The sequence below is a fragment of the Oncorhynchus tshawytscha genome, linkage group LG19 (genome assembly GCF_018296145.1).
Source record: "Oncorhynchus tshawytscha isolate Ot180627B linkage group LG19, Otsh_v2.0, whole genome shotgun sequence".
In the NCBI taxonomy this organism is placed as follows: Eukaryota; Metazoa; Chordata; class Actinopteri; order Salmoniformes; family Salmonidae; genus Oncorhynchus; species Oncorhynchus tshawytscha.
In genome coordinates, this window is record NC_056447.1 from 51,774,359 (window position 1) to 51,801,018 (window position 26,660).

Here is a 26,660-nt window from a genome sequence, read left to right on the forward strand (position 1 = left end):
GAGAGAACGAGAAGGAGAACCCCCCCCCTCCCCCCCTCTAAGCACCACACATTTTTTTTTTTCCACAAGAAACTCTATGAAAATACAGTCTTTTCTTTGACGGTAAAAAGTTAAAAGCAGGGGAGTACTCTTGCTCATTAGCCAGACAATAAAACATGAACATATGCGTGTAGCATTGTTACGTAGGCCATAAGTCATGTTAGGGAGGGTTATAACAATGACGAATCACTGATTCAACAACATATTTCACACTATGGCATCACGGCGCTACTAGTGGTAACCAAAGTCATTTCTTACACTGTTTAATTTCAACCCCCAAAAAAGAAATTCCTCTGATATTTTGTCTTAAACCAGTCAGTATACACTGCCTTCAAAAAGTAGTCACACCCCTTGACTTATGTTTTTCTAAATTTGTACAAATTGAGTCAACAAGGTGAAAAAATCTGCCGATGTGCCCCTTGAGCAAGGCACTTATTTTAATTTTATTTATTTGAATCTTTATTTAACCCTAATTGCTCCTGTAAGTCACTCTGGATTTGAGTGTCTGTTAAATGACCTACATCTTATGGCCTAAATAAGTTCAGGAGTAAACATTTGCTTTTTAAGTTGCATGGACCCACTCTGTGTTCAATAATGACAATGTAATCGCTGTACTGCACACATCACCTGTACAGTCAAATACAAATTTGACTGTACAAATTTCAAATACAGATTCAACCACAAAGACCAGGGAGGTTTTTCCAGATAAACTTGAGGATGGATCAACAACATTGTAGTTACTCCACAAAACTAACCTAATTGACAGACTGAAAAGAAGGAAGTCAGTACAGAATAAAAAAAACATAAAATATGCATCCTGTTTGCAATAAGGCACTGAAGTAAAACTGCAAAAAATGTTGCAAAGACATTTACTTTATGTCCTGAATACAAATGGTTATGTTTGGGGTAAATCCAACACAACACATCACTGAGTACCACATCATATTTTAAGCATGGCGGTGGCTGCATCATGTTATGGGTATGCTTGTTATCGGCAAGGACTAGGGAAGGACTAAGGAAATAGAGCTAACCACAGGCAGAATACTAGCGGTTCAGTCTGCTTTCAAAATAGGGTTGGGTCTTATCCAGATGTTTACACCGTCATAGCATTTTTAGTACTATACCGAGGTATACAGTATTACTGCAAGTGCACATAAGGGGTAAAAAAAAAAAAGTTTAACAATTTAGACAACAGGGATCTTGATCCGGGATTATAGCCTCATTATTGTTATTTTATTGTATTATTATTTGTATTTTTTTGGGACATTATTTTATTTTGTAAATATTGTCATAATTCTATTTCTTGAACTGCATTGTTGTTTAAAAGGGCTTGTAAGTAAGCATTTCACGATAAGGTCTACACCTGTTGCATTCGGCGCATGTGACAAATGACATTCGATTTGATTTGATTGAATGTCTCCGCTTGTAACCAAGAAGTTTGATCTTGACATTTAGCCAATTAGCTAGCAAGTTAGCAAACCACCACATGCATAGCTAGAGCCCTGAGCTGAATGTAATTTATTTGACAAACCGACAAGGTTACATACTGGGGTATATATACTGTATTTCAAAATACCCTGGTATGTGGTATAAACGGTATATCATCCAAGTGTATTTTCAACAGATACTGCGAGACAAATTCACCTTTCAGCAGGACAAATTCACCTTTCAGCAGGACAAATTCACCTTTCAGCAGGACAATAACCTAAAACACAAGGCCAAATCTACACTTCAGTTGCTTACCAAGATGGCATTGAATATTCCTGAGTGGCCTAGTTACTGATTTGACTTAAATTGGCTTTAAAATCTACGACAAGACTTAATATGTCCGCCTAGCAATGATTAACAACCAACTTGACAAAGCTTGAATTTTTTTTTTAAAGAATAATGTGCAAATATTTTACAATCCAGGCGTGCAAAGCTCTGAGACTTACCCAGAAAGACTCACATCTGTAATCGCTGACAAAGGTGATTCTAACGTGTATTGACTCAGGGGGATGAATACTTATCTAATCAAGATATATTCGTTTTTACAAATGTAAAAATTTCACTTTGACATTGCAGAGTATTTTGTATGGATTGTTGACCAAAAATGTAAATTTTAAAAGTTTAATTCCACTTTGTAAAAAAACAAAACGTGGAAAAAGTCAAGGGGTGTGAATACTTTCTGAAGGCTCTGTATAGCAGTCAGGACCCTTCTCCCCTTAGGTAGAGTATATTGGTCCCCCCCTTCTCAGACCCCTCCTCTGCCCATCTCCCTTTCCCACCATGCATCTGTTCTCAGCTTTGGTAAGGTATTGGTCCTCTCACCTGTCTTCTCAGGCCACTCCTCTCCCCCTCTCCCTTTCCCACCATGCATCTGTCCTCACCTTAGGTAAGGTATTGGTCCTCTCCCCTATCTTCTCAGATCCCTCCTCTGAGTCGGAGCAGATGTAGGCGTCTCCCAGATTGACGCCCAGGGGAGCGAGGCGCGGACGGTGCAGGGGCTGGAAGATTTGTATATTTAATTTTATTTGACATATTTAACATACACAAAGCGGTGCCTCAGCCAAGTAAACCTACGGTACATACTATACACACAAATACATATATTATACTTATTTCCATTGTGGTCCACGTTGTGTTTTAGATAGGCAACAGAATGGACAGCTTGGGAAAGACTGGCAGTAGATTAGGCACTAGGGCAGGACTCTTCCTCATGCTTTTCCTGCATCTTTCCATTAAAGCTGGTCCCAGATCTGTTTGTGTTCTTGCCTACTCCGTTGCTGTTATTGTCAAGCCAAACATTACGAACGGCATTGAGTGATAAAGAGTTGGCATGATAGCACAAACAGACTGTCACTCACTCATGCTATCTATTCCTACCTGGAAGGGGAGCTGTACCCAATCGAGGAGGACCTTCCCACTGACCTTGAATAAAGCCTGTGTGTATATGTACACTGACGATTCAACAGTACTGTATATACATCAGCTACAACAGTAGAATACATCTAATGTATGACACCCTAAACATAGAACTCCAGTCAGTTCTAGAATGGTAACTAACAATAGGTTTAACATAGTTACCATTCTAGAACTGACTGGTGCTCTAACAATAGGTTTAACATAGAGCTTCAGTCAGTTCTAGAATGGGTAACTAACAATAGGTTTAATATAGAACTCCAGTCAGTTCTAGAATGGGTAACTAACAATAGGTTTAACATAGAGCTTCAGTCAGTTCTAGAATGGGTAACTAACAATAGGTTTAATATAGAACTCCAGTCAGTTCTAGAATGGGTAACTAACAATAGGCTGGTTCTAAATATCTCAAAAACAAACAAAACATTTTTTGGGACAAGTCACTCACTCAAAACTAAACCTAATCTGTCCATGATAAGGTGTTGCTCTGCTTTCTTGACATTTCAGTCGACCAGACAGGTCCTACAGGCCCTAGTTTTGTCACACCTGGACCACTGGCCAGTTGTGTGGTCAGGTGCGGCAAAGAGGAACGTAGGGCAATTACAGTTGGTCCAGAACAGAGCAACACCTATCGCACTTAGATGAACACAGAGGGAAAATGTCAGTAACACGCATGTCAGTCTCTCCTGGCTCAAAGTTGAGGAGTGATTGACTCACTATTGCATCACTATTGGTCTTTGTGCGAGGTATTGATGTGTTGAAGGTACCGAATCTGTTCAAGCAGTTGACACACAGTTCAGACACTCATCAGTATAACACAAGACATTCAACCAGAGGTCTCTTCACAGTCCCCAGGTCCAGAACAGAGGCTGGGAAAACGACTTCATGAAACTCTCTGCAACCCCAGGTAACTCAAGCTAGCAAAAAAAGAACAGATTCAAAAACCAGAAAAAAACACCTTTACGACCCAACGGGGACTGTGAAGAGACACACAGATATATATTTTGTACTGTAATTTACACTGTACTATGTATTACATTATGTAGCTGGGTGGCCTTGACCGAATCCTTGTCTTGTGCAAGCCGGGACAGCTCATAGGACAGGAGCCCTTTACCTTTTCTGAAGCATGAGGCAGAGGTAAGAGTTGATGTAGTATTATGTAGTATTATGTCCTATTATGTCGTGTTATGTTGTATTATGTAGTGTTATGAAGTATTATGTAGTGTTATGTAGAATTATGCGGCATTATGTTGTGTTATGTAGTGCATGTCATGTTACGTAGTATTATGTAGTATTATGTAGTGCTATATAGTTTTGTGTAGTACAATGCAATATTATGTAGTGTTATGTAGTATTATGTAGCATTATGAAGTATTATGCAGTATTATGTAGTGTTATGAAGTATAATATAGTATAAAGTAGTATTTTTTGTGAAATGTAGTATTATCTATTGTTATGTATTATTATGTAGTAAAATGTAGTATTATGTAGTGCTATGTAGTATTATTTCATGTTATGTCGTGTTATGTAGTGTCATGCAGTACAATGTAGTGTTATGTAGCATAATGTAGAAGTATGTAGTATTATGTAGTAGTATGTAGTGTTATGTAGTGTTGTGTAGTGGTATGTAGTGTTATGTAGTGTTATGTAGTATTATGTAGTATTATGTAGTGTTATCTAGTGTTATCTAGTGTTATGTAGTATTATGTAGTGTTATGTAGTACTATGTAGTGTTATGTAGTGGTATGTATATTATGATATTACTGTATATTATGTATTTGACTTATTTTACTGTTATGTTTCCTGTTTGGACCCCAGGAAGAGTAGTTGCTGCCTTGGCAGCGGCTAATTGGGGATCCCAATAAATACTACTAAAATGATACACAATACATACAGTATATTGCAAGTTACACATACAGTACCAGTCAAAGGTTTTGACACACCTACTCATTTGAGGGTTTTTCTTTATCTTTACTATTTTCTACATTGTTTAATAATAGTGAAGACATCAAAACCATGAAATAACACATGTGGCATCATGTAGTAACCAAACAAGTGTTAAACAATTCAAAATAGATTTTAGATTTTAGATTCTTGAAAGTAGCCACCCTTTGCCTTCGTGACAGCTTTGCACACTCTTGGCGTTCTCTCAACCAGCTTCATGAGGAATGCTTTTCCAACCGTCTTGAAGGAGTTGATGAACACTTGTTGGCTGCTTTTCCTTCACTCTGCGGTCCAACTCATCCCAAACTATCTCAACTGGGATGAGGTTGGGTGATTGTGGATCTTGTTAATCTACCCATCGTGTCCGATTTCAAAAGTGCTTTACAGCGAAAGCACAACATATGATTATGATAGATCAACTACAAGTAAAAGAAACACAGCCATTTTTCCAGCCAAAGATAGGAGTCACAAAAAGCAGAAATATAGATAAAATGAATCACTAACCTTTGATGATCTTCATCAGATGACACGCATAGGACATCACGCTACACAATACATGTATGTTTTGTTCGATAATGTGCATATTTATATCCACAAATCTCAGTTTACATTGGCGCGTTACGTGCAGTAATGTTTTGATTCCAAACATCTGGTGATTTTGCAGAAATACTCATAATAAACATTGATAAAAGATACAAGTATTACACATGGAACTTTAGATAAACCTCTCCTTAATGCAACCGCTGTGTCAGATTTCAAAAAAACTTTACGGAAAAAGCATAATCTGAGAACCGTGCTCAGAGCCCAATCCAGCCAGAGAAATATCTGCCATTTTGGAGTCAACAGAAGTTAGAAATAACACTATATATATTAACTTACCTTTGATGATCTTCATCAGAAGGCACTCCCAGGAATCCCAGTTCGACAATAAGTGACTGATTTGTTCCATAAAGTTCCATAAAGTCCATCATTTATGTCCAAATAGCCACTGGTTGTTAGCGTGTTCAGCCCAGTAATCCATCTTCATGAGGTGCCAGCACTTCGTCCAGACAAAAACTCGAAAAGTTCCATTACAGGTCGTAGAAACAAGTGAAACTATGTATGGAATCAATCTTTAAGATGTTTTTAACATAAAACATCAATAATGTTCCAACCGGAGTATTCCTATGTCTGAAGAAAAGCACGGGAACGAGAGCTAACTCTGTCGGGAGCACGCGGCACGAGCCTGAGACACTCTGCCAGACCACTGACTCAAACAGGTCTCATGAGTCCCTCCTTTATAGCAGAAGCCTGAAACAAGTTTCTAAAGACGGTTGACATCTAGTGGAAGCCGTAGGAAGTACAACTTGACTCCATAGAAACGATGTATTCGGTAGGCCAAGCATTGAAAAACTACAAACCTCAGATGTCCCACTTCCTGGTTGGATTTTTCTCAGGTTTTCACCTGCCATATGAGTTCAATAATACTCACAGACATCATTCAAACAGTTTTAGAAACTTCAGAGTGTTTCCTATCCAATACTAATAATGATATGCATATATTAGCATCTGGGACAGAGTAGGAGGCAGTTCACTCTGGGCACGCTATTCATCCAAAAGTGAAAATGCTACCCCCTATCCCAAAAGAGGTAATTAAAATGCATTCCAGGTGACTACCTCATGAAGCTGGTTGAGAGAACGCCAAGAGTGTGCAAAGCTGTCAAGACAAAGGGTGGCTACTTTGAAGAATCTCAAATATAAATTACATTTTGATTTGTTTAACACTTTTTTGGTTACGACATGATTCCATATGTTTTATTTCATAGTTTTGATGTCTTCACTATTATTTTACAATGTAAAAAAAAAAACCCGTTGAATGAGAAGGTGTGTCCAAACTTTTGACTGGTACTGCATATCATGCATCATATATATATATATATATTGCACACTGCCCTTATATATATATATTGCACACTGCCCTTACACATTCTGTCAGTGACGTAGAAGCAGTTGTAAAGAGTTCAGCTCTTACCTGGAAGTTGAGCTGAGTGGTGAGCAGGCTGCTGACGGCACGGAGGGAGGTGAAGGTGTTGGGGGGCAGTGAGGGGTCCGCCAGCAGGTCTGAGATCAGACCGTGGGCCTCGCCCATCACAGCTATATCCACCACCACACTGGTGCCCAACAACTGCAGATGGGGAAGAGAGGGAGAGGGGGAAGAGGGAGGGGGAAGAGAGGGAGAGGGGGAAAATAGGGAGATGGGGAAGATAAAGGAGAGGGGGAAGATAAAGGAGAGGGGGAAGAGAGGGAGAGGGGGAGAGAGAGAGGGGGAAGAGAGGGAGAGGGAGAGGGAGAGGGGGAAAATAGAGAGATGGGGAAGATAAAGAAGAGGGGGAAGATAAAGGAGAGGGGGAAGAGAGAGAGGGGGAAGAGAGGGAGAGGGGGAAAATAGGGAGATGGGGAAGATAAAGGAGAGGGTGAAGATAAAGGAGAGGGGGAAGAGAGAGAGGGGGAAGAGAGGGAGAGGATGAAGATAAAGGAGAGGGGGAAGAGAGGGAGAGGGGATGAGAGGGAGAGGGGGAGAGAGAGAGGGGGAGAGAGGGAGAGGGGGAAAATAGGGAGATGGGGAAGATAAAGAAGAGGGTGAAGATAAAGGAGAGGGGGAAGAGAGAGAGACGGTGAAGATAAAGGAGAGGGGGAAGAGAGGGAGAGGGGATGAGAGAGAGAGGGGGAGAGAGAGAGAGGGTGAAGATAAAGGAGAGGGGGAGAGAGAGAGAGAGGGGTGAAGATAAAGGAGAGGGGGAAGAGAGGGAGAGGGGAGAGAGGGAGAGAGAGAGAGAGAGAGAGAGAGAGAGAGAGAGAGAGAGAGAGAGAGAGAGAGAGAGAGAGAGAGGTGAAGTTAAAGGAGAGGGGGAAGAGAGGGATAGGGGATGAGAGGGAGTGGGGGAGAGTGAGGGTGAAGATAAAGGAGAGGGGGAAGAGAGGGAGAGGGGATGAGGGGGAGAGGGGGAGAGGGGATGAGAGGGAGAGGGGATGAGAGGGAGAGGGGGGAGAGAGAGAGAGGGTGAAGAGAGGGAAAGGGAAATAACCTTTGATAAATATATTTGCCAAGTAATGAACACACTGTAAATCTGGTAGAGCTGTTATACATGAAGGAGTACAGTAAGACTATACTATGTACGGTCAAGCATCCAGCTCTGTTTTCACACTGCCTGTCTCTGTCTGGGTCTAAACACTGTGACACCGTCCACCGGACTGGGAAGAAGACAGCAGGAGATCATGGAGTGATGCTAACCTGGCTGATAGGAGGGATGCTAAATTGATAGATGTCTTGCTGTGTAGGTCAGCCTGGGTGGCTGGCTGTGAAGGGGGTGTTACGGGGTCTGTGATTGGTGCAGGACTGCCTGGGTGGCTGGCAGAATGACAGGGAACATATATCGGTCACTCCAAACATGAGGAGATAAAGCATTTAGAGAAGACGTTGAGGCGTTTACAAGGCTCTATTCTGTTCAGGAGCACGTATGCACGCACGCGCACACACACACACACACACACACACACACACACACACACACACACACACACACACACACACAACACACACACACACACACACCCACACACACACACACACACACCCAAACACACACACACCCAAACACACACACACACACACACACTACACTGTTAAACGATCACCTGCTCCCAGCAGAGTTCAACATCATTAGCAGCAGTGCTAATAGTAGTAGATAAGAAAAGTTGTATGACTATATTTGAAACAGTCATTTACATATTTGGACAGATCATTCGTAACATTCGGCTTAAAAACATAGGTTTGGCCCTGTCCGGGGGTATCATCAGATGGGGCCACAGTGTCTCCTGACCCCTCCTGTCTCAGCCTCCAGTATTTATGCTGCAGTAGTTTATGTGTCGGGGGGCTAGGGTCAGTTTGTTATACCTGGAGTACTTCTCCTGTCCTATTCGGTGTCCTGTGTGAATTTAAGTGTGCTCTCTCTAATTCTCTCTTTCTTTCTCTCTCTCGGAGGACCTGAGCCCTAGGACCATGCCTCAGGACTACCTGACATGATGACTCCTTGCTGTCCCCAGTCCACCTGGCCGTGCTGCTGCTCCAGTTTCAACTGTTCTGCCTTATTATTATTGGACCATGCTGGTCATTTATGAACATTTGAACATCTTGGCCATGTTCTGTTATAATCTCCACCCGGCACAGCCAGAAGAGGACTGGCCACCCCACATAGCCTGGTTCCTCTCTAGGTTTCTTCCTAGGTTTTGCCTTTCTAGGGAGTTTTTCCTAGCCACCGTGCTTCTACACCTGCATTGCTTGCTGTTTGGGGTTTTAGGCTGGGTTCCTGTACAGCACTTTGAGATATCAGCTGATGTACGAAGGGCTATATAAATACATTTGATTTGATTTGATCTCTCTGTGCTTTGCTCCGTTCATCTTTCCCTCGATTCTGACTAGTCTCCCAGTCCCTGCCACTAAAAAACATCCCCACAGAGAATCTTGTTTCTCATGGCCTGAGTCCTTTACGTGGCTTTTGGCAAACTCCAAGTGGTCTGTCATGTGTCATTTACTGAAGAGTGGATTCTGTCTGGCCACTCTACCATAAAGGCCTGATTGGCGAAGTGCTGCAGAGATGGTTATAAATAAATACATTTGATTGGATTTGATTTACGCTATATTCAGCTGGACAGAAATTGATGGAAAGTTAATTAATACTAAGCTCAATAGGAATCCCTGATATGGGATGTGGCCTTTGACCTATAACCCTTTGTGCCTGCGGACACCTCTTGTCTGTTTTCACACTGTCCACCGCCACATCTTTGACGTTTTCACGTCACGCTGTGTGTGTGTGTGTGTGTGTGTGTGTGTGTGTGTGTGTGTGTGTGTGTGTGTGTGTGTGTGTGTGTGTGTGTGTGTGTGTGTGTGTGTGTGTGTGTGTGTGTGTGTGTGTGTGTGTGTGTGTGTGTGTGTGTGTGTGTGTGTGTGTGTGTGTGTGTGTGGCGGAGTGTGTGTGTGTGTGTGTGTGTGTGTGTGTGTGTGTGTGTTAGTTATGCGCGGGTCAGCTGTTTGTTCACACACATCATTTTGTTAATTGCTAATAATCTATCCACAACCGCTGGAATATGTGGATAAATTGAAATCTGAGGCTCATGCCCAACCTTAACCCGCAAATAGAAAATGTGATGTACAGTCTAAGATGGACGGAGCAATTTTTTTTGATAGGCTTACATTTCTGCTTTTAATTTCTGACACTTTGATAGGCTTATATTTCTTCTTCTAATTTCTGACATTTTGATAGGCTTATATTTCTTCTTCTAATTTCTGACATTTTGATAGGCTTATATTTCTTCTTCTAATTTCTGACATTTTGATAGGCTTATATTTCTTCTTCTAATTTCTGACATTTTGATAGGCTTATATTTCTTCTTCTAATTTCTGACATTTTGATAGGCTTATATTTCTTCTTCTAATTTCTGACATTTTGATAGGCTTATATTTCTTCTTCTAATTTCTGACATTTTGATAGGCTTATATTTCTTCTTCTAATTTCTGACATTTTGATAGGCTTTATATTTCTTCTTCTAATTTCTGACATTTTGATAGGCTTTATATTTCTGCTTCTAATTTCTGAGATTTTGGTCGGCTATTTGTAAACCCTTGTTCACCAGAATAATTTCATAAATCAATAGAATGAAGGCTTCAATATAGTTGACATAGGTAAAGTTTTCTATTTCTTTTTTGCTTATCTTGCGCAGCAAAGATGGTTAGGGACCGTGGAGAAAATGAAATAACTAAAAAACAAAAGAACGATTTTCAATGCAATTTTGTGTATTTTATGTGGTCTTTAAGGATGAATCGCGGTTTCAACTGTATGGCAGAGCGGTTTGCGGATGTCAACTCTCTGAACAGAGAGCCCCATGGTGGCGGTGGGGTTACGGTATGGGCAGACATTGGCTACAGACAACGAACACACGAACCCATTGTCGTGCCATTTCATCCACCACCACCACCTCATGTTTCAGCATGATAATACACAGCCCCATGTCGCAACGATCTGTACACAATTATCGGAAGATGAAAATGTCCCTGTTCTTCCATGGCCCGCCTACTCACCAGACATGTCACCTATTGAGCATGTTTTGGACGTGTACGACAGCGTGTTCCAGTCCCCGCCAATATCCATTAACTTCGCACAGCCATTGAAGAGGAGCGGGACAACATTCCACAGGCCACAATGTGTGTCGCGCTGCATGATGTGTTGCGCTGCGCTGCATGATGTGTTGCGCTGCAATGTGTGTCGCGCTGCAATGTGTGTCGCGCTGCATGATGTGTTGCGCTGCAATGTGTGTCGCGCTGCAAAGTGTGTCGCGCTGCATGAGGCAAATGGTGGTCACACCAGATACTGACTGGTTTTCTGATCCACGTCCCTATTTTCCATTTAACCTACCTGAACTGTAGCCGGTAAAGTTGCTTTGACGTGCAATTTTGAAGTCTGCATCTTAAAAAAGTCGAATTTGTAGGCCATATCATCTCACAATCATCACATATAACCAAACTGCCATCATCTTCCTTGTAACACTTCGGCAAATCTTTCCCAAACAGACTACTCTTCTGGTCCTCTCTTCTATAATATCAGACTACTGTTCTGGTCCTCTCTTCTATAACAGACTACTGTTCTGGTCCTCTCTTCTATAACAGACTACTGTTCTGGTCCTCTCTTCTATAACAGACTACTGTTCTGGTCCTCTCTCCTATAACATCAGACTACTGTTCTGGTCCTCTTTTCTATAACACCAGACTACTGTTGTGGTCCTCTCTTCTATAACAGACTACTGTTCTGGTCCTCTCTACTATAACAGACTACTGTTCTGGTCCTCTCTTCTAACATTAGACTACTGTTCTGGTCCTCTCTTCTATAACATTAGACTACTGTTCTGGTCCTCTCTTCTATAACATCAGACTACTGTTCTGGTCCTCTCTTCTATAACAGACTACTGTTCTGGTCCTCTCTTCTATAACATTAGACTACTGTTCTGGTCCTCTCTTCTATAACATTAGACTACTGTTCTGGTCCTCTCTTCTATAACATTAGACTACTGTTCTGGTCCTCTCTTCTATAACAGACTACTGTTCTGGTCCTCTCTTCTATAACAGACTACTGTTCTGGTCCTCTCTTCTATAACAGACTACTGTTCTGGTCCTCTCTTCTATAACAGACTACTGTTCTGATCCTCTCTTCTATAACAGACTACTGTTCTGGTCCTCTCTTCTATAACAGACTACTGTTCTGGTCCTCTCTTCTATAACAGACTACTGTTCTGGTCCTCTCTTCTATAACATTAGACTACTGTTCTGGTCCTCTCTTCTATAACATTAGACTACTGTTCTGGTCCTCTCTTCTATAACAGACTACTGTTCTGGTCCTCTCTTCTATAACAGACTACTGTTCTGGTCCTCTCTTCTATAACAGACTACTGTTCTGGTCCTCTCTTCTATAACAGACTACTGTTCTGATCCTCTCTTCTATAACAGACTACTGTTCTGGTCCTCTCTTCTATAACTGACTACTGTTCTGGTCCTCTCTTCTATAACAGACTACTGTTCTGGTCCTCTCTTCTATAACAGACTACTGTTCTGGTCCTCTTTTCTATAACACCAGACTACTGTTGTGGTCCTCTCTTCTATAACAGACGACTGTTCTGGTCCTCTCTTTTATAACATTAGACGACTGTTCTGGTCCTCTCTTCTATAACAGACTACTGTTCTGGTCCTCTCTTCTATAACAGACTACTGTTCTGGTCCTCTCTTCTATAACAGACTACTGTTCTGGTCCTCTCTTCTACAACATTAGACTACTGTTCTGGTCCTCTCTTCTATAACAGACTACTGTTCTGGTCCTCTCTTCTATAACAGACTACTGTTCTGGTCCTCTCTTCTACAACATTAGACTACTGTTCTGGTCCTCTCTTCTATAACACCAGACTACTGTTCTGGTCTTATCTTCTATATCAGACTACTGTTCTGGTCCTCTCTACTATAACAGACTACTGTTCTGGTCCTCTCTTCTATAACACCAGACTACTGTTCTGGTCTTCTCTACTATAACAGACTACTGTTCTGGTCCTCTCTCCTATAACATTAGACTACTGTTCTGGTCCTCTCTTCTTTAACAGACTACTGTTCTGGTCCTCTCTCCTATAACATTAGACTACTGTTCTGGTCCTCTCTTCTATAACACCAGACTACTGTTCTGGTCCTCTCTTCTATAACAGACTACTGTTCTGGTCCTCTCTACTATAACAGACTACTGTTCTGGTCCTCTCTTCTCTAACATTAGACTACTGTTCTGGTCCTCTCTTCTATAACAGACTACTGTTCTGGTCCTCTCTTCTATAACAGACTACTGTTCTGGTCCTCTCTTCTATAACAGACTACTGTTCTGGTCCTCTTTTCTATAACACCAGACTACTGTTCTGGTCCTCTCTTCTATAACAGACTACTGTTCTGGTCCTCTCTCCTATAACATCAGACTACTGTTCTGGTCCTCTCTCCTATAACATCAGACTACTGTTCTGGTCCTCTCTTCTATAACAGACTACTGTTCTGGTCCTCTTTTCTATAACACCAGACTACTGTTCTGGTCCTCTCTTCTATAACAGACTACTGTTCTGGTCCTCTCTCCTATAACATTAGACTACTGTTCTGGTCCTCTCTTCTATAACACCAGACTACTGTTCTGGTCCTCTCTTCTATAACATTAGACTACTGTTCTGGTCCTCTCTTCTATAACACCAGACTACTGTTCTGGTCCTCTCTTCTATAACAGACTACTGTTCTGGTCCTCTCTACTATAACAGACTACTGTTCTGGTCCTCTCTTCTCTAACATTAGACTACTGTTCTGGTCCTCTCTTCTATAACATTAGACTACTGTTCTGGTCCTCTCTTCTATAATATCAGACTACTGTTCTGGTCCTCTCTTCTTTAACATTAGACTACTGTTCTGGTCCTCTCTTCTATAATATCAGACTACTGTTCTGGTCCTCTCTTCTATAACAGACTACTGTTCTGGTCCTCTCTTCTATAACATTAGACTACTGTTCTGGTCCTCTCTTCTATAACATTAGACTACTGTTCTGGTCCTCTCTTCACATTAGATAACATTAGACTACTGTTCTGGTCCTCTCTTCTATAACAGACTACTGTTCTGGTCCTCTCTTCTATAACAGACTACTGTTCTGGTCCTCTCTTCTATAACAGACTACTGTTCTGATCCTCTCTTCTATAACAGACTACTGTTCTGGTCCTCTCTTCTATAACTGACTACTGTTCTGGTCCTCTCTTCTATAACAGACTACTGTTCTGGTCCTCTCTTCTATAACAGACTACTGTTCTGGTCCTCTCTTCTATAACATTAGACCACTGTTCTGGTCCTCTCTTCTATAACATGTTCTAGACTACTGTTCTGGTCCTCTCTTCTATAACATTAGACTACTGTTCTGGTCCTCTCTTCTATAACAGACTACTGTTCTGGTCCTTCTATAACAGACTACTGTTCTGGTCCTATAACAGACTACTGTTCTGGTCCTCTCTTCTATAACAGACTACTGTTCTGGTCCTCTCTTCTATAACAGACTACTGTTCTGGTCCTCTCTTCTATAACAGACTACTGTTCTGGTCCTCTCTTCTATAACAGACTACTGTTCTGGTCCTCTTCTATAACAGACTACTGTTCTGGTCCTTCTATAACACAGACTACTGTTCTGGTCCTCTCTTCTATAACAGACTACTGTTCTGGTCCTCTCTTCTATAACACCCTGTTCTGGTCCTCTCTTCTATAACAGACTACTGTTCTGGTCCTCTCTTCTATAACAGACTACTGTTCTGGTCCTCTTTTCTATAACACCAGACTACTGTTGTGGTCCTCTCTTCTATAACAGACTACTGTTCTGGTCCTCTCTTCTATAACAGACTACTGTTCTGGTCCTCTCTTCTACAACATTAGACTACTGTTCTGGTCCTCTCTTCTATAACACCAGACTACTGTTCTGGTCTTATCTTCTATATCAGACTACTGTTCTGGTCCTCTCTACTATAACAGACTACTGTTCTGGTCCTCTCTTCTATAACACCAGACTACTGTTCTGGTCTTCTCTACTATAACAGACTACTGTTCTGGTCCTCTCTCCTATAACATCAGACTACTGTTCTGGTCTTCTCTACTATAACAGACTACTGTTCTGGTCCTCTCTCCTATAACATTAGACTACTGTTCTGGTCCTCTCTTCTATAACACCAGACTACTGTTCTGGTCCTCTCTTCTATAACAGACTACTGTTCTGGTCCTCTCTACTATAACAGACTACTGTTCTGGTCCTCTCTTCTCTAACATTAGACTACTGTTCTGGTCCTCTCTTCTATAACAGACTACTGTTCTGGTCCTCTCTTCTATAACAGACTACTGTTCTGGTCCTCTCTTCTATAACAGACTACTGTTCTGGTCCTCTTTTCTATAACACCAGACTACTGTTCTGGTCCTCTCTTCTATAACAGACTACTGTTCTGGTCCTCTCTCCTATAACATCAGACTACTGTTCTGGTCCTCTCTTCTATGACAGACTACTGTTCTGGTCCTCTATTCTATAACACCAGACTACGGTTCTGGTCCTCTCTCCTATAACATCAGACTACTGTTCTGGTCCTCTCTTCTATAACAGACTACTGTTCTGGTCCTCTTTTCTATAACACCAGACTACGGTTCTGGTCCTCTCTTCTATAACAGACTACTGTTCTGGTCCTCTCTCCTATAACATTAGACTACTGTTCTGGTCCTCTCTTCTATAACACCAGACTACTGTTCTGGTCCTCTCTTCTATAACATTAGACTACTGTTCTGGTCCTCTCTTCTATAACATTAGACTACTGTTCTGGTCCTCTCTTCTATAACATTAGACTACTGTTCTGGTCCTCTCTACTATAACAGACTACTGTTCTGGTCCTCTCTTCTCTAACATTAGACTACTGTTCTGGTCCTCTCTTCTCTAACATTAGACTACTGTTCTGGTCCTCTCTTCTATAACAGACTACTGTTCTGGTCCTCTCTTCTACAACATTAGACTACTGTTCTGGTCCTCTCTTCTATAATATCAGACTACTGTTCTGGTCCTCTCTCCTATAACATCAGACTACTGTTCTGGTCCTCTCTTCTATAACAGACTACTGTTCTGGTCCTCTTTTCTATAACACCAGACTACTGTTGTGGTCCTCTCTTCTATAACAGACTACTGTTGTGGTCCTCTCTTCTATAACAGACTACTGTTCTGGTCCTCTCTCCTATAACATCAGACTACTGTTCTGGTCCTCTCTTCTATAACAGACTACTGTTCTGGTCCTCTTTTCTATAACACCAGACTACTGTTGTGGTCCTCTCTTCTATAACAGACTACTGTTCTGGTCCTCTCTTCTATAACATTAGACTACTGTTCTGGTCCTCTCTTCTATAACAGACTACTGTTCTGGTCCTCTCTTCTATAACAGACTACTGTTCTGGTCCTCTCTTCTATAACAGACTACTGTTCTGGTCCTACAGACTACTGTTCTTCAACATTAGACTACTGTTCTGGTCCTCTCTTCTATAACAGACTACTGTTCTGGTCCTCTCTTCTACAACATTAGACTACTGTTCTGGTCCTCTCTTCTATAACACCAGACTACTGTTCTGGTCCTTCTCTAGACTATAACAGACTACTGTTCTGGTCCTCTCTCTATAACACCAGACTACTGTTCTGGTCCTCTCTTCTATAACACCAGACTACTGTTCTGGTCCTCTCTCTATAACATCAGACTACTGTTCTGGTCCTCTTTTCTATAACACCAGACTACTGTTGTGGTCCTCTCTGCTATAACAGACTACTGTTCTGGTCCTCTCTACTATAACAGACTACTGTTCTGGTCCTCTCTCCTATAACATCAGACTACTGTTCTGGTCTTCTCTACTATAACAGACTACTGTTCTGGTCCTCTCTCCTATAACATTAGACTACTGTTCTGGTCCTCTCTTCTTTAACACCAGACTACTGTTCTGGTCCTCTCTTCTATAACATTAGACTACTGTTCTGGTCCTCTCTTCTATAACAGACTACTGTTCTGGTCCTCTCTACTATAACAGACTACTGTTCTGGTCCTCTCTTCTCTAACATTAGACTACTGTTCTGGTCCTCTCTTCTATAACATTAGACTACTGTTCTGGTCCTCTCTTCTATAACATTAGACTATCAGACTACTGTTCTGGTCCTCTCTTCTATAACAGACTACTGTTCTGGTCCTCTCTTCTATAACATTAGACTACTGTTCTGGTCCTCTCTTCTATAACACCAGACTACTGTTCTGGTCCTCTCTTCTATAACAGACTACTGTTCTGGTCCTCTCTACTATAACAGACTACTGTTCTGGTCCTCTCTACTATAACAGACTACTGTTCTGGTCCTCTCTTCTATAACACCAGACTACTGTTCTGGTCTTCTCTACTATAACAGACTACTGTTCTGGTCCTCTCTCCTATAACATCAGAATACTGTTCTGGTCTTCTCTACTATAACAGACTACTGTTCTGGTCCTCTCTCCTATAACACCAGACTACTGTTCTGGTCCTCTCTTCTATAACACCAGACTACTGTTCTGGTCCTCTCTCCTATAACATCAGACTACTGTTCTGGTCCTCTTTTCTATAACACCAGACTACTGTTGTGGTCCTCTCTGCTATAACAGACTACTGTTCTGGTCCTCTCTTCTATAACAGACTACTGTTCTGGTCCTCTCTCCTATAACATCAGACTACTGTTCTGGTCCTCTCTTCTACAACATTAGACTACTGTTCTGGTCCTCTCTTCTATAACACCAGACTACTGTTCTGGTCTTCTCTTCTACATCAGACTACTGTTCTGGTCCTCTCTATTATAACAGACTACTGTTCTGGTCTTCTCTACTATAACAGATGACTGTTCTGGTCCTCTCTCCTATAACATTAGACTACTGTTCTGGTCCTCTCTTCTTTAACACCAGACTACTGTTCTGGTCCTCTCTTCTATAACATTAGACTACTGTTCTGGTCCTCTCTTCTATAACAGACTACTGTTCTGGTCCTCTCTACTATAACAGACTACTGTTCTGGTCCTCTCTTCTCTAACATTAGACTACTGTTCTGGTCCTCTCTTCTATAACATTAGACTACTGTTCTGGTCCTCTCTTCTATAATATCAGACTACTGTTCTGGTCCTCTCTTCTATAACAGACTACTGTTCTGGTCCTCTCTTCTATAACATTAGACTACTGTTCTGGTCCTCTCTTCTATAACACCAGACTACTGTTCTGGTCCTCTCTTCTATAACAGACTACTGTTCTGGTCCTCTCTACTATAACAGACTACTGTTCTGGTCCTCTCTTCTATAACAGATTACTGATCTGGTCCTCTCTACTATAACAGACTACTGTTCTGGTCCTCTCTTCTATAACAGATTACTGATCTGGTCCTCTCTTCTATAACATTAGACTACTGTTCTGGTCCTCTTTACTATAACAGACTACTGTTCTGGTCCTCTCTACTATAACAGACTACTGTTCTGGTCCTCTCTTCTATAACAGACTACTGTTCTGGTCCTCTCTTCTATAACACCAGACTACTGTTCTGGTCCTCTCTTCTATAACACCAGACTACTGTTCTGGTCCTCTCTTCTATAACAGACTACTGTTCTGGTCCTCTCTTCTATAACATCAGACTACTGTTCTGGTCCTCTACTATAACAGACTACTGTTCTGGTCCTCTCTTCTATAACATAAGACTACTCTTTTGGTCCTTCTATTGAATTAAACTCTGATATTGTCCTTTCTTGCTCAGTAGAGAAGATCAAGTTTTTCTGGCGAAGTTCCCAAAAGCAATTTGCAGATGGAGTGTATTATTGCACGCTACAGATAGGCCCTACAGTTACACCCTACTGTTAGACCCTACAGTTACACCCTACTGTTCGACATTTTACAGTTAGGCCCTGTACAGTTAGGCCCTGTACAGTGAGGCCCTTTACAGTGAGGCCCTTTACAGTGAGACCCTTTACAGTGAGACCCTTTACAGTTAGACCCTTTACAGTTAGACCTTACTAAAAGGCCCTTTACAGTTAGACCCTGTACACTTAGACCCTATACAGTTAGAGACCCTCCAGTTAGACCCTTTGCAGTTAGACCCTACTAAAAGGCCCTTTACAGTTAGACCTTACTAAAAGGCCCTTTACAGTTAGACCCTGTACACTTAGACCCTATACAGTTAGAGACCCTCCAGTTAGACCCTTTGCAGTTAGACCCTACTAAAAGGCCCTTTACAGTTAGACCCTGTACAGTTAGACCCTTTACAGTTAGACCCTACAGTTAGACCCTTTACAGTTAGACCCTTTACAGTTAGGCCCTTTACAGTTAGACCCTGTACAGTTAGACCCTACTAAAAGGCCCTTTACAGTTAGACCCTGTACACTTAGACTCTGTACAGTTAGACCCTGTACAGTTAGACCCTTTACAGTTAGGGCATTTACAGTTAGACCCTGTACAGTTAGGCCCTGTTCAGTTAGGCCCTGTACAGTTAGGCCCTTTACAGTTTGGGCATTTACAGCTTGGGCATTTACAGTTAGACCCTGTACAGTTAGACCCTGTACAGTTAGACCCTGTACAGTTAGGCCCTTTACAGTTTGGGCATTTACAGCTTGGGCATTTACAGTTAGACCCTGTACAGTTAGACCCTGTACAGTTAGACCCTGTACAGTTAGGCCCTTTACAGTTTGGGCATTTACAGCTTGGGCATTTACAGTTAGGCCCTGTACAGTTAGGCCCTGTACAGTTAGGCCCTGTACAGTTTGGGCATTTACAGCTTGGGCATTTACAGTTAGGCCCTGTACAGTTAGGCCCTGTACAGTTAGGCCCTTTACAGTTTGGGCATTTACAGCTTGGGCATTTACAGTTAGACCCTGTACAGTTAGACCCTTTACAGTTAGACCCTTTACAGTTAGACCCTTTACAGTTAGGGCATTTACAGTTAGACCCTGTACAGTTAGGCCCTGTTCAGTTAGACCCAACAGTTAGACGCTTTACAGTTAGACCCTGTACAGTTAGACCCTGTACAGTTAGACCCTGTACATTTAGGGCATTTACAGTTAGACCCTTTACAGTTAGGCCCTACAGATAGACTCTGTACAGTTAGACCCTACAGTTAGACCCTTTACATTTAGGCCCTTTACAGTTAGACCCTGTACAGTTAGACCCTGTACAGTTAGACCCTGTACAGTTAGACCCTGTACAGTTCAACCCTACAGTGAGGCCCTGTACAGTTATACCCTACAGTTAGACCCTTTACAGTTAGACCCTGTACAGTTCAACCCTACAGTGAGGCCCTGTACAGTTATACCCTACAGTTAGACCCTTTACAGTTAGACCCTGTACAGTTAGACCCTTTACAGTAAGACCCTGTACAATTAGACCCTGTACAGTTAGACCCTGTACAGTTAGACCCTGTACAGTTAGACCCTGTACAGTTAGACCCTGTACAGTTAGACCCTTTACAATTAGACCCTGCACAGTTAGACCCTGTACAGTTAGACCCTGTACAGTTAGACCCTTTACAGTTAGACCCTGTACAATTAGACCCTTTACAATTAGACCCTGTACAGTTAGACCCTGTACAGTTAGACCCTTTACAGTTTGACCCTTTACAGTTAAACCCTTTACAGTTTGACCCTTTACAGTTAAACCCTTTACAGTTTGACCCTTTACAGTTAAACCCTTTACAGTTTGACCCTTTACAGTTAAACCCTTTACAGTTTGACCCTTTACAGTTAGACCCTTTACAGTTAGACCCAACTATTATACCCTTTACAGTTAGACCCAACTATTATACCCTTTACAGTTAGGGCATTTACAGTTAGACCCAACTATTATACCCTTTACAGTTAGACCTAAGCGGAGGCTGCGTCTACACTCTAACACCAGATCAATTGAATGAAAGTAAAACCTCAATGTAGCCTTTAGATATGAATTGCATTGTTTTCTCTCTATTCAACCTGCCCGGCATTCACCCACACAATATTATTTGACCTTACACGCATTGCAGATATAACCACGGGGACTAGTGGTTTTGATTCAACCCATGCATCACTAGTGTGTGTGAAAGAGCTTTTTTTTCATTTATTTTGGCAAGTCAGTTAAGAACAAATTCTTATTTTCAATGACGGCCTAGGAACAGTGGGTTAACTGCCTGTTCAGGGGCAGAACGACAGATGTGTACCTTGTCAGCTCAGGGATTTGAACTTGCAACCTTCCGGTTACTAGTCCAACACTCTAACCACTAGGCTACCCTTCCGTGAGTGAGTGAGTGAGTGAGTGAGTGAGTGAGTGAGTGAGTGAGTGAGTGAGTGAGTGGTGAGTGAGTGAGTGAGTGAGTGAGTGAGTGAGTGAGTGAGTGAGTGAGTGAGTGAGTGAGTGAGTGAGTGAGTGAGTGAGAGCGTGAGGGAGGGCAGGAAGGACGGGCCGTTGTTTTGCAACAGGTGAAAAGCTCAAAGTTCACCACCTCAACTGCAGTACTGACTCAATGTGCATGGGTACGATGTAATAACATGGCTATATATACAGGGTACCAGTATAGACTCAATGCGCATGGGTACGAGGTAATAACATGGCTATATATACAGGGTACCAGTATAGACTCAATGCGCATGGGTACGAGGTAATAACTTGGCTATATATGCAGGGTACCAGTACTGAGTCAATATGCAGGGGTACGAGGTAGTATCTTGTCTATATATACAGGGTACCAGTACTGAGTCAATATGCAGGGGTATGAGGTAGTATCTTGTCTATATATACAGGGTATCAGTACTGAGTCAATATGCAGGGGTATGAGGTAGTATCTTGTCTATATATACAGGGTATCAGTACTGAGTCAATATGCAGGGGTATGAGGTAGTATCTTGTCTATATATACAGGGTATCAGTACTGAGTCAATATGCAGGGGTATGAGGTAGTATCTTGTCTATATATACAGGGTATCAGTACTGAATCAATATGCAGGGTATGAGGTAGTATTTTGTCTATATATACAGGGTATCAGTACTGAGTCAATATGCAGGGGTATGAGGTAGTATCTTGTCTATATATACAGGGTATCAGTACTGAGTCAATATGCAGGGGTATGAGGTAGTATCTTGTCTATATATACAGGGTATCAGTACTGAATCAATATGCAGGGTATGAGGTAGTATTTTGTCTATATATACAGGGTATCAGTACTGAGTCAATATGCAGGAGTACGAGGTAAAAACATGGCTATATATACAGGCTACCAGTACAGAGTCAATGTGCAGGAGTACAAGGTCATTGTGGAAGAAATATGTACATATAGGTAGGGATAAAGTGACTAAGCAACAGGAGCATTCACTGTTACATCAGCTAGTTGGCAGGCACACCCAATGATACTGTTTATATTGGCAACATGGCCACGTGTTGACCTTATAGTCTTCACAACAGGTGTGTGTAAAGGACTTCAGTTCTGTTTGTGGAAACAGAGGTTTGTTTTGATTGGCACTCATTTTAATCGTTCACATTCACCAATGTTTCAAAATTGTGGGACAGAAAGGAAAGTGTTTTGTGTGGGTGGGATCCAGCGGAGGCTGCTGAGGGGAGGACGGCTCATAGTAATGGCTGGAACGGAGTGAATGCAATGGCATGTTTGATGTGTTTCATACCATTCCATTAATTCCGTTCCAGCCATTACTATAAACCCATCCTCCCCTATTAAGGAACCACCAACCTCCTGTGGTGGGAACATGACACTTTACTACAGCACTATCCTCTCTATTTAGAAACAACTGTCTCTCCTCTCCCGTCCCCATACCTCTCCCCCACTCTTTTCTCATCCCCTTGTCGCCTTCCATCCCCTACCCTCCCCTCCCCTCTCATCCCCTCACCTCTCCTCCCCTCTCCTATCCTCCAACCCCTTTCACCTCCTCTTCTCCTCCTCCCCTCCTCTCTTATCACCCCCTCCCCTCTCATCCCATCCCTCTCCTCTCCCCCCCTCCCCTCTCCTCCTCTCCTTTAATCCTCTCATTCCAACCCCTCTCCTCTCCTATCATCTCCTCTCCTCTCTATCCTATCCTCTCTCCTCCTCTCTCCTCCTCTCCTATCATTCCTCTCCTTCTCCCCTCCTCTCCTCTCCCCTCCTCTCCTCTCCTCTCCATCATTCCTCTCCTCTCCATCATTCCTCTCCTCTCATTCCACACCCTCTCATCCCCTCCCTCCCTCCCTCCCTCCCTCCCTCCCTCCCTCCCTCCCTCCCTCCCTCCCTCCCTCCCTCCCTCCCTCCCTCCCTCCCTCCCTCCCTCCCTCCCTCCCTCCCTCCCTCCCTCCCCCCCCAGCCTTTCCTCTCCTCTCTTCCTCCTGTCCTCTCCTCTCCTTCCAGCCCCTCTCCTCCCCTCCTCTCCTATCATTTCACCTCCTCTCCTCTCCTCTCCTCTCCTCTCCTCTCCTCTCCTCTCCTCTCCTCCTCTCCTATCATTTCCTCTCCTCTCCTCTCCTCTCCTCTCCTCTCCTCTCCTCTCCCTCTCCTCCCTCTCCTCTCCTCTCCTCTCCTCCTCTCCTCTCCTCTCCTCTCCTCTCCTCTCCTCTCCTCTCCTCTCCTCTCATCTCATCTCATCTCCTCTCCTCCCTCTCCTCTCCTCTCCTCTCCTCCCCCAGCCTCTCCTCTCCTCCTCCTGTCCTTCTCTCCTCCCCTCCTCCCCTCCTATCATTCCACCCCCTCTCGTCCCCTCCCCTCTCCTCTCATCTCCTCCTAGAAGTGAGCTGAACAAGACAAGACACATATTTGTGAAGAGGGAAGCGTTTCCAGAGAACAGCTGGCTGGACAGATTCTCTCTTGACCCTTAGGGAGTTGTTGGCTCTCTCTCTCTCACACACACAAACACACACACACACACACACACACACACACACACGAAAACACACACACACACACAGTGAAAGGAGAGGGAAAATACATTACCATACCACAGGAGGATGCCAGTGATGAAGTCCAGTCCAACAACAGCGCAGAGACAAACCCTGAGACAGTATCATGGTGATGATAATGTTGTTGTGTATTTTGAACTGGGACAACTATTAATGCCAAAAAAGACTGTGGTGCAACCAGACTCCAGGTGCACATTGGGTAAGATTGTACATGTTGTCTATGTTGGGTATGGGAGGTCCCAGCTAAAAGGAATTCTTGCTCTTCCACATAACCTCCAAGACCCATATGTATCAAGCCTCTCAGAGTAGGGCTGATTTAGGATCAGTTTTGCCTAGATTCTTAAAGAATTGACAGGTGGGACTTCCTACAGTACATCAGCACTCCTACTCTGAGAAGTTTCATGACAACTTGACTATCCTTCTCTGGTTCTAATTGGCTATGTCTCACGTTTGTGATTTATGTCTGTAAACGAAAGCGCTTATGTCTGTAAACGAAAGCGCTTATGTCTGTAAACGAAAGCGCTTATGTCTGTAAACGAAAGCGCTTATGTCTGTAAACGAAAGCGCTTATGTCTGTAAATGAAAGCGCTTATGTCTGTAAATGAAAGCGCTTATGTCTGTAAACGAAAGCGCTTATGTCTGTAAATGAAAGCGCTTATGTCTGTAAACGAAAGCGCTTATGTCTGTAAATGAAAGCGCTTATGTCTGTAAATGAAAGCGCTTATGTCTGTAAACGAAAGCGCTTCGACAAATGCAATGTATTATTATTCATGTTTTAATGTAATGCTCTCCCAGTCTTAATTATTATTCATGTTATAATGTAATGCTCTCCCAGTCTTAATTATTATTCATATTATAATATGGGGAGGGGGGCAGTGGACATATTTAAAACTGGTCTTAAAACACACCTTTTTAGCTTTGCTTTCCTTTTAAGGTGCTTTTTTAGTCTTTCAGTTTAGTACAGATCAGGGTTGGGAGAATAAAATATCAGAAACTTTGAACATCCCATGGAGCACCATTAAATCCATTATTAAAAAATGGAAAGAATATGGCACCACAACAAACCTGCCGCCAAAACTCACGGATCAGGAAAGGATGGCATTAATCAGAGAGGAACAAAGAGACCAAAGATAACCCTGAAGGAGCTGCAAAGCTCCACAGTGGAGATTGGAGTATCTATCCATAGGACCACTTTAAGCCATACACTCCACAGAGCTGGGCTTTACGGAAGAGTGGCCAGAAAAAAAGCCATTGCTTAAAGAAAAAAATAAGCAAGCACGTTTGGTGTTCGCCAAAAGGCATGTGGAAGATTCCCCAAACATATGGAAGAAGGTTCTCTGGTCAGATGAGACCATCAAGGAAAACGCTATGTCTGGCGCCAACCCAACCCCTCTCATCACCCCGAGAATACCATCCCCACAGTGAAGCATGGTGGTGGCAGCATCATACTGTGGGGATGTTTTTCATCGGCAGGGACTGGAATACTGGTCAGAAATGAAGGCCTGATGGATGGCACAAAATACAGGGACATTTTTTAGGGAAACCTGTTTCCATCTTCCAGAGATTTGAGACTGGGATGGAGGTTCAACTTCCAGCAGGACAATGACCCTAAACATACTGCTAAAGCAACACTCGAGTGGTTTAAGGGGAAACATTTAAATGTCTTGCAATGGCCTAGTCAAAGCCCAGACCTCAATCCATTTGACAATCTGTGGTATGACTTAAATATTGCTTTACACCAGCGGAACCCATCCAACTTGAAGGAGCTGGAGCAGTTTTGCCTTGAAGAACAGGCAAAATCCCAGTGGCTAGATGTGCCAACCTTATAGAGACATACCCCAAGAGACTTGCAGCTATAATTGCTGCAAAAGGTGGCTCTACAAAGTATTGACTTTGGGGCGGGGTGAATAGTTATGCACGCTCAAGTTTGTTTATCTCACAATAACAAATATTTAGCATCTTCAAAGTAGCAGGTATGTTGTGTTAATCAAATGATACAACCCCCCCAAAAATCGTAATCGTATTGTAATACGTAATCGTATTGTAATTCCAGGTTGTAATGCAACAAAATAGGAAAAATTCCAAAGGGGGTGAATACTTTCGCAAGCCACTGAACAGAGGCCCATTATCAGCAACCATCACTCCTGTGTTCCAATGGCACGTTGTGTTAGCTAATCCAAGTTTGTCATTTTTTAAAAGGCTAATTGATCATTTTGAAAACCCTTTTGCAATTATGTTAGCACAGCTGAAAACTGTTGTTCTGATTAAAGAAGCAATAAAACTGGCCTTCTTTAGACGAGTTGAGTATCTGGAGCATCAGCATTTGTGGGTTTGATTACAGGCTCTGAATGTCCAGAAACAAAAAACTTTCTTCTGAAACTCGTCAGTCTATTCTTGTTCTGAGAAATCAAGGCTTTTCCATGTGAGAAATTGCAAAGAAACTGAAGATCTCGTACAACTCTGTGTACTACTCCCTTCACAGAACAGCGCAAACTGTCTCTAACCAGAATATAAAGAGGAGTGGGAGGACACGGTGCACAACTGAGCAAGAGAACAAGTACATTAGAGTGTCTAGTTTGAGAAACAGATGCATTACAAGTCCTCAACTGGCAGCTTCATTAAATAGTACCCACAAAACACCAGTCTCAACGTCAACAGTGAAGAGGTGACTCCGGGATGTTGACCTTCTAGGCAGAGTTACAAAGAAAAATACATATCTCAGACTGGACAATAAAAATAAAAGATT

At 42.5% G+C, this 26,660-nt stretch overlaps 1 protein-coding gene across 1 annotated transcript in view; it reads right to left on the minus strand.

Annotated features, from left to right (window-relative positions):
* Window positions 1-26,660, minus strand: part of LOC112219050 (cGMP-inhibited 3',5'-cyclic phosphodiesterase A-like) — a 221,420-nt gene that overhangs the window by 38,886 nt on the left and 155,874 nt on the right. Inside the window, exons 3-4 of the mRNA XM_042301860.1 lie at window positions 6,893-7,045; window positions 2,409-2,525 (exon numbers count right to left, since the gene is read on the minus strand). Of these exons, the coding sequence (XP_042157794.1) occupies window positions 2,409-2,525; window positions 6,893-7,045 (270 nt within the window). The remainder of the gene's footprint in view (window positions 1-2,408; window positions 2,526-6,892; window positions 7,046-26,660) is intronic.